The sequence below is a fragment of the Musca vetustissima genome, unplaced genomic scaffold (genome assembly GCF_032173495.1).
Source record: "Musca vetustissima isolate MV318-11 ecotype Yass unplaced genomic scaffold, APGP_CSIRO_Mvet_v1 utg10125, whole genome shotgun sequence".
NCBI lineage: Eukaryota > Metazoa > Arthropoda > Insecta > Diptera > Muscidae > Musca > Musca vetustissima.
This window is the reverse complement of record NW_026882177.1, coordinates 176,056-185,154: the sequence shown is the minus strand read 5'-3', so window position 1 is coordinate 185,154 and position 9,099 is coordinate 176,056. Positions and strand designations below refer to the sequence as shown.

General features: G+C 36.1%; 1 protein-coding gene across 1 annotated transcript; it reads right to left on the bottom strand.

Moving 5' to 3' along the window:
- Positions 1-821: 821 nt before the first annotated feature.
- LOC133328392 (polycomb group protein Pc) lies at positions 822-7,854 on the bottom strand. Its single transcript, XM_061536961.1, has 3 exons — positions 7,736-7,854; positions 1,851-2,111; positions 822-1,760 (listed from the first exon to the last, which is right to left on the bottom strand). Exons 1-3 carry the CDS (start codon positions 7,796-7,798, stop codon positions 822-824), a joined length of 1,263 nt encoding a protein of 420 aa, XP_061392945.1. The 5' UTR covers positions 7,799-7,854.
- Between the last annotated feature and the right edge of the window lie 1,245 nt (positions 7,855-9,099).

Sequence of the window (9,099 nt, the reverse complement as noted above, 5' to 3'; positions counted from 1 at the left end):
TGATTCATGTTAGAAAACCTACCGATTGCCCAGCAATACTGTTTGATGTTGTTGCGAACAATAACGACTGTTGGTAAATTAAAATAATCACCTCTCTTAATTAATATTATTCAAATTTAAAATATTTCCTTGCTCACATTTTTTCGTTCATTTCCTCTCGAAATATATATCTCATTTTAAAGCATTAATCAAAATAAATTTCGCGTTTAAATTAAAAAAGAAATATACCTTGCAGAGGTAAATCATGTTTGTTCATCATATGTAAGTGTATTTGCTTGCATAAATATTTGTTTTGTTTTGTAAATAATTCCGCCATAATATAGAAATTACTACATTATTTTCTTCTTCTTATTCTGCTTCATCTAATATATACGTATATACAATAATCTAGGTAAGCAACAATCGTTTCAAATACTACTATTCTATGTTTACTTGTTTCCATTTGTTGTTAATATTTCAAGATGGAAAAAACAATGAATTGGAAAAACGCCATCAAAATGTTCTCCTTGCTCCTGGTGTCAAAATTTGCTTATAGAAAAATAAATAGAGTATTCCCTTTTTCTGATTCTTGTTTTCATTCTTTCTTTTTTTTTTTTGTATATAAAAATATAGATATATGTTTGTAGCAAATCTTGACTTAAAGTCCTGCTTTACATTCAGTTACGTTTTTTTAGTCTCATGGAGTGCCTCATAGGAAGTTTTCTTTATCCCTTTTGTTATGTGTTTCATTGAATTTCAATTTTCTTCTACTAGCGCATCTTTATTTGGCTGTGGGGGGTATGGGGGATGTGTGGTTCATTCTGTATTTATTGTATAACATTTTAGGCCACCGAATCACTTGATTTCATATCCCGTTCACGAAAAAAGCCTCTTTCAGTTTTACATTCTCGTATGGTCACTGTTTCGTAATTCACTGTCACATCGGTAATAACGACTTTATTGGCGATGTTACATTTGCTGGGTAACCAAAAGCGTGGTGGTAACGCTGGCGGTGATAGTGGGGTTAAGGGTGCGGATTTTTGTTTGGGAGGTGAATGTTCATAAATCACATCTAAATGTTGTTGCTGACGATGTTGTTGGTGCGGTTGCTGCTGATTGTTGGAATTGATGTTGTTGTTAATCAATGGCAAATGATTGTTTTCCGCTTCGTGCTGGCTATCTGCTTGTGATGATGATTCATCGTCATCATCATCCTGCTGCTGTTGGTGGTGGTGATGATGTTGTTGCTGCTGCTGTTGCTGGTGGCCATTATACTGCTGAGGTTTTTCTGAGGGTGTTGCCTGTTCAGGCCTTGAGGCTGGTGTTTCGGGTGAGAGGGGTTCAGTTTCCGCCTTCAACGGTGTTGAAATTGGCGTAGCTGTATCAACTGAGCAATGAATCTTGGCAGGTGGCGGACCATCTGGGGATGTTTTAATGGTCACACCAATTTTACCCGATTCCTTTAATACTTCTGCCTTACGCTTTGTGCCCACAACTTCTTTTCGACTCAGTGGCTGATCTTCGGAACTTGATGAATTAGAATCGGCTTCCGGTATAAAGGCCAAGGAAGATGAGGAGGTGTTTGTGTTATTTGTGGCGGTATGATCGGTCGACGCTGATTTTTGTCGTTTATTCTCAGCATGGGTAAGAGGTGATTCTGATCGCCGACTATTCAAACGTTCTGCCTTGTGATGATGATGATGGTGGTGGTGATGATGATGTTTCTTTTCTTTATCCTTATCTTTGTCCTTGTCGTGATGATGATGACGATGATGCTGTTGCTGTGATGTGGAGATGGCATCATTTGAGACGGAGGTTGATGGTGAAGCTGTATTTGTTGATATTGATTGTGACATTGAGGTGTTTGCCGCCGCACTTGAAGATGTTGCGGTGGTATGACTGTTGCTGTGACCATCGTCATCGTTGAACGTGTATTCATCCTCTTCGGATTCCGGTTCGGGATCACGTTCTTTTTCCTTCCTTTTCGGACCACGTTTAGAGGGGGTGTTTGATGATTTGTTACCCTGTTCATAGATTTCAATGAGCCGTCGATCAAGTATATTTACCTCGGGTTCCCATGTGTTGTAGCGTTGATTCCAACCTTTCCATTTAACACGATATTCCACAACGCCCTAGAAATGAGAAAAAATATGTTAGTATTTTGGTTGATATTGAAATGAGGATTTTTTTTTAATATTGCAAATTAATTAAAGAATATGTTTGAAAAAGGAATATTTTTTTTCTTTGGAAAATGAACATAGAACCTAAAACAGGAAGGGACTTTTATGTGGATGCTACGGGACATATATTGACATTTTTCTGCGAAGAATTCTTTTAAACAACCAAGAACACGTAATAAATTATTACATCCTGTCCATTTTCTCCTTTAGAGATGGAGATAGAAAGCTGGTGACAGATATAGATAGCGTGTTGAGGATTTGGAAGGATGATTTTGAAAAGCTTCTGTTAACAACATAATGGCGATGAAGAAGATAAGAACCAATTAGAGATGACGGTATAGAGTGTATACCACCTAACCAAGATGAGATAAAAGTAGCAATTAATCGGCTGATGAACAATAAAGCAGCAGGTGCCGATGAATTACCAGTCGAATTATTCAAGACCGGTGGTCAGATGCTGGTCAGAAGTATGAACTAGCTGATTAGTACTTTTTACTTCCTGTGTCCCGTGCAGAGTGTATACCACCTAACCAAGATGAGATCAAAGTAGCAATTAATCGGCTGATAAACAATAAAGCAGCAAGTGCCGATGAATTACCAGCCGAATTATTCAAGAGTATGAACTAGCTGATTAGTACTTTTTACTTCCTGTGTCCCGTGTAGAAAAAAAAAAACCTGATTCAGACAAGGTAACAGTTTGTCATGTGAACTCTTTATCATCCTGCTGGAAAACGTCATACGAGATGCAAATGTGAACAGAAATGGCACTCTGTACTCCAAACAGCATATATTACTCTTCTACGCTGACCACAACGAGATAATGGGTCGAACATTGCGAACGGTAACAACCACCTTTGAACGAATTGAGAAGGAGTCCGGCAACGTGGGACTGGCAGTAAATGGCGAGATGACCATGCTTATGGTATTATCGCGCAAGACGTCCAGTAGACTCGAACCAGCTGTAGAACTACAGCTTCGAGGCAGTGAACAATTTTATATACCTCAGTAACGCCATAAGCAAAACTAATAACATTAGCTTTGAAATCCGGAGGAGAATAGTGTTGGCCAACATATGCTACTATGGTCTGAGTAAGCTTAAAAGCAAGGCCACCTCTCGCCAGACCAAACTCAGATACTACCGTGCTATTATATTGATCTGAAGCATGGGTACTTGCGCAAGCAGATGAGGTAGTTCTGGGAGTGTTTGAGAGAAAAATTCTCCGGAAAATCTATGGACTGATCTGCGTCGAATGAACTATGACCACCCAAAAGACAGCAGGTTCAAGTCATTAAGTTGTGCATCCTAATCGTCAAAATCTATATTTTCATTTGAAATCCATTTGTCAAACTCAATATTGTGTTCAAACCTGAAGGAAACGTGTCAAATATAATGCTCCAACATTGAGGCAAACAATAAAATTGTCCATGCAGGTAACAATGCTCAATAACCTCTGCATTAGTCTAGATTATTTGTAAGGACCAAGGTTTTTTTCATAAGGTTAACAGGCTAGCAAATTCATGCCTTAGTCTTCTCTTGCTGTCAACATTTTAATCGCGAAATACCAACCAGAACAGGAAAACGTAATGATAGTAATGTGCACAATGAAGACTTTGAATTCGCCTCCCTGTTAACCTTATTAATAAACCTTGGTAAGGACGAATTCCAAGGAATACTTAGCAAATAAATTTGAAAAAATGGCGCAAATGAAGTCGGAAATACAACAAAATACTGAACATTACAATACCCGATGAAACTCTAAATCCCCAGGGAAAGGTGGTAATAAAATAAAAATATATTTGGCGGCATGGAAATGTATTCACAGGACAGAAAATGCATGCAATGATATACCAATACTTCAAATAAAACAAAAATTTTAATTTACAAAATAGAACGTGCCTACACTCACAGGCACACCATACATATTGCAGATGTATAGGGAGCTATGACATAAAACAAATGATGCGGAACGGTAGTAGTAGGAAAAATGGAATTCCGTCTGTCGCCAACCTAAGGACTCTCACACAAAAACACTCACAGAGACACAAAAAGGTGTCTGTTGGGTGATCAAACAAAAGCAACAACATTGACGACGGCAACAACAACAAAAAAGGATGCTTATTAAAATAAGACACACACACTCATACAACACAACAGCTGTATGATAAATAATCATAACGAATGAAAACAAGGAACCACAAACATCCAATAACAAAAAACAGAAAAACTACAGCGAAAATTGGTCTAAGGAAATGTAGGTAGAACTAATAACTCATTAGCTGTGTAAATTGTACACTTCAAATGAAATGAAACATTTGTCCCTCAGGTATCACACACAAAATTACCCCGGGATCAAAGTGAGAAAAATGTGAAGAAGATGCAAAAGGGATCAACTAATGTTAAAGACAACAGTCTGTTTATTTTAAGCCATGAAATGTCCTTGAGGTAAGACATTGTTAGACAACAGGGAATTTCTTTTCAAGGCTTTCAAATGATAATGGTTTGCTACTTATCCAAATATGTTAGCCTCGGGGGAATTGTAGGGATATTGAATGTTCAAATATTTGCATATTGCAATTGAAACAGCATTTTTAATTATTACTTAAAATTATTATATATTTCATGTAGAATTATGCTGGACCAACATAACAGCTGTAAATCCACTCGGTGATCTGCAGGTAGTTCATTGGGCACATGTTGGATTTGTGTAAAGAATATGAGGTGTCGAGACTGTAGACTATAATTCAGAGCAAGATAGGAGAATTTAAATTCTCCGGTTTTATTAAAGTTGTTTAATTCCATGCCCATTGAAGGCCATGCCTGAAACTGTTTTCTGTGGCAAGGTTATAATAAGCAAGTCAAATTTAAAGATCGGAACCATTGGTCCACTAATTCCAGTACCTCCTCAACAAAGGGTAAACATTTTTATACCCTATACAATTATGTTGTCAGGGTATTATAGCTTTGTATAGCCCCAAGAGTTTGTAACGCTGCGAAATATTGATCCTAGACCTACCATTGAGTATACCGATCGTCATATCTCGACTAGCTGAGTCTATCTAGACACGTGTGTCCGTCCGACCGTCTGTCCATTACAATTTGTAAACACGATACAGGCCACAGTTATGCACCAATTTTCACCAACTTCAGCATATAGGGTTCTGGCCAATAAAGACCACTATTGTTTTTGTTAAAGATGGGTTAAAATGTAGGGTAAGAAATAGACCAAGAACTTTATTTTTGTCTGATTTTCTTGTCGGTCCATAGGCCGCAATTATGGTCCAAACATCGCGAATTTATACATGGAGAAGCGAATCGGGCCAAAGAATAAGCATGCCTGTTTTGATAAAGATCGGTCAATATTTAGCGGGTCAAATGGACCCTGACTTTTGTGTGAAAAATTACAAAATTTGTATTCTATATATATGCCAGAGGAGGGGTTTATCTTTAAATTGATACAAATTTTATTGCCGTTTGTATTTGGATGTTGGAGTTACACTTAAATATTTACAGGAGCTTACGTATTCAGATAGTATTTAGTAACCCATTACCATACAAAAGGATGGGAATATATCGCAAATCGCTTTGAAATTTTCCATGAGGTTCCAGTTATGGTCAAGGACAACGCCTTTAATTTTCTGTTATGACCAGATAATAACTTTGGGATGAAGTGGACCAAAATTTATTTTTTATGTGAGATTTTTTTTTTTTTTTTTTTTTTGAGTCGATAAATTTGCCACAATTATAACACAACCCACGATGAAGGGAATCTGGACAAGTGTAGAAGGGCTGTGGACAAGTGTAGGAAGACCTCTGATCTGGCAAGAAGGTGGAAATATTAAAAATAATGCTCAGGCTCGGAATAAACACCAACAGAATGTTAAAGTTCCGTGATAGTTGTATAGTTGTACTTATAGTTGTATGGTCGTCGCCGTCCGACTATACTGCTCCGCTCACTGGATTAATATATTACACATGGTAATATATTTAGCTTACATAGATCGAGGTTGAATATGGGACCCGTTGCTCCTCTACTTCTGTTAACTTCCTCACAAAGTGTCAACATTTTGAAATTTTGTAAATTCAATATCATGATAATAGAAGTTCTGTTTCGATCCAAACATTGCGAATCGTAATATTTTTCCAAGCCTGCATTAAATTCAAAGATGAGGTCTATAGGGCAACCTCTTCTGGTGCCTCCCCAAAAAATGGTCACCTCTTTGATGAAAAAGTATACCTATTGTACAACGAATAATAAAACCTGTGTGTTATTCCGTGATACTTCGGAAATGGTCTTCATCAGCCTAAATGATTTTTCCAAAAAATGCTGACAGTTAAGTCTGAGGTTATACCCTCAGACTATAGATTTATAGTCTGATTTATATAGATTTATAGTCTGAGGGTATAACCTCAGACTGAACTGTCTGCATTTTTTGGAAAAATCATTTAGGCTGATTAAGACCATTTCCACCTAGGTCCATACATAAACAAACTGAGGAGTTATTGTTGAAAAGACTCTCCATCCTCAATCATTGGACCGTGATGTGATAACAATTAATCACATACATCTTGTGATTTAACACCTAGAATTGCACGTTTGTGGCCACGTGAACAGAAGGTATTCCTTAACAGCTTATCCTCGATTCAATAACATAAAGTAGAATCCGGACTATCGAGAACATAAGTAGTTAATTTGCGATCTAATTATGCAACATTTCATTAAAAAGGCATGGCCATTGTGAAAAATTGTCTGAAAATGTTTTATTATCGACATATATCAATCAATATGTACTAGGAAATAAACCATCTATCTCAAAAAATTGTACCACTCTTTAAATATATTTGTTATAAATTACTGGGCCCAAGTCCTTTACCATTTTCCAACCACTGTGCATGCTACGAAATAAAAAAAAATATGGAAATATCTATGTACTGTTGAAGACGATAAGTTCGGTTAATTCTTGCATTTGTTTTTACCGCAAAAAAGACAACAAATGTTTGAATAAAATATAGATATACAAAAAGGTAGACCCCATATTATAGCAGATGACGACAAAAGAAAATAACAACAAAACATGAGCACGAGACAACACGCATATCTACACAGAAGACCGATTTTATACTCTGTGTAACGTAATGCGTAAATAAGGAATACAGGAACCTACTACTACATGTTGCCGACGTTGCCTTCATTATTTTATGGGCAATTTTGTGAATGAACAGAAAACAGGACCAATGAAGGAAAAATAACAGCTGCCAGCAGATGTTAAGAGGATTACAGTTGGTAGGGCAAATTGGTGTGTTGTTGATTGGATGATGGTGGTGGTGGTGGTGTTGATGGTAATGATGACGATTTTGGTGTTGTTGTTGTTATTGTCAATGCCTTTGGTGTTTTGGGTTACAATACAATTAAAAAGAAGAAGCAACAAGGACTCCAAAGTAATCAAATATACAAAACTGAAGGACAACAAATGTCAGCCAACAAAAATGTAGTGCTTGGTTATTCATGACTTGAATTAGAGGCAATTTAAATAAATATTAATATTTGTTACATATTTTATTTCAAATGGTTGTTTACCTTTCTAATGCGTTTTTGTATAATACGCTCTGCAGCGTAAACACGATCATCTGAGCTGCCCATAATGTTATCCAGTTTGAAGCCTTTATATCAACAATTTCTCCAATAAAATGTGTTTTCCTGATTAAATTTGCTCGTAGACACAAATTTTGCGCGCACACAAAACCAACCTTGTTTTTGGTTTCTTTTTTTATTATGGTATATCTTCTTCTTCTTCCTTGTTATTTTATTTTGTATTTTCTTGCCGAGTCTTCATATGCCGTATTTAGTTTTCACATATATATTACGTATTTTAATACACAATTTTGTATATTTTAATGCAATTTATGTTTACTTATAATTTTTATTTTTGTTCCTTCGCTTTATAAAACTCATTTATCGCGCCATCATCATCTGCTCAGTGTGAAAGAAATTTCCTTGTTTTTCTCGCTTTGCAAACCAAAAATAAAATAAACGACGAACCAAAGAAGTAAAACAAAAACGACACAACAAAACAACGTCCTTCACACGACTATATTGGCATCTCTTTCCCGGCCACACACTCCAACGTTGCGTTACGTACTTTGTATTCCTATTTCACTCTGTTTCAATTTTCACAATTTTTTCTACATGTTTCTTTACAAATCGTCAAAAGCTGCGACGAAAAGAAATTTTATCAATGAAATTTTGCACTTATTTTTGTTGCTTTTATTCTCTTAGTTTTCTAATTTGTTGTTAATGTTCTCTTATAAACTTTATTATTGTTTTATTTGCAATTAATAACTTTTTGGTTGTTTGCTTCGATTTTCTTTTGGATGGTAAAATTGTTTACTCAACAGAAATTACACTCGCGTCGTCGGTGTTTGCTTCATTAGTGATTACACACTAGGGATTTATAAGTCGACTTTTGCCATGCTTTGATGGTAGGTAGGAAATCGATAATTAATCGTTTGTTTATCGATTTAATTTGTAATAGAGCAGTCAAACTGGATTTGACTACTGACATAACCGTAAATAACATTTACATAGGACATGTTTTAATAAAATAAGTAAATTAAATTTTTAATTTCATGAAATTCTCAATTCAGAGGACATTAAGAGAGGGGTGTATAACATGTTTTCGCATGTTTATTTGTGTATCCAAGAGGAATGCTTGACCGTTAACTTAATATCAATTATATAGACATGGGAGTTGTACTCGATTTCGCTGTTTCAAAAGTACACGTAAATAAAACATATATAAAACCAGTGAGCGGAGCAGTATAGGCAGACGGGGCCGACCTTTTATACCCTACACAACTTCCACGAAAATCCAACTTTGCGTGGTTGTATATTCTGAGCTTGGGCAATATTTCGCGATATTTTCAATCTCTTGACCGAGGTTG

Coding starts and splice junctions, on each gene's coding strand:
- LOC133328392 (XM_061536961.1), bottom strand. CDS start 7,798: ATGGGCAGCTCAGATGATCGTGTTTACGCTGCAGAGCGTATTATACAA. Junction 2,112..7,735: donor TACAAAAACGCATTAGAAAG/GTAAACAACCAT, acceptor TCTCATTTCTAG/GGCGTTGTGGAATATCGTGT. Junction 1,761..1,850: donor CCGCAACATCTTCAAGTGCG/GCGGCAAACACC, acceptor TCCACATCACAG/CAACAGCATCATCGTCATCA.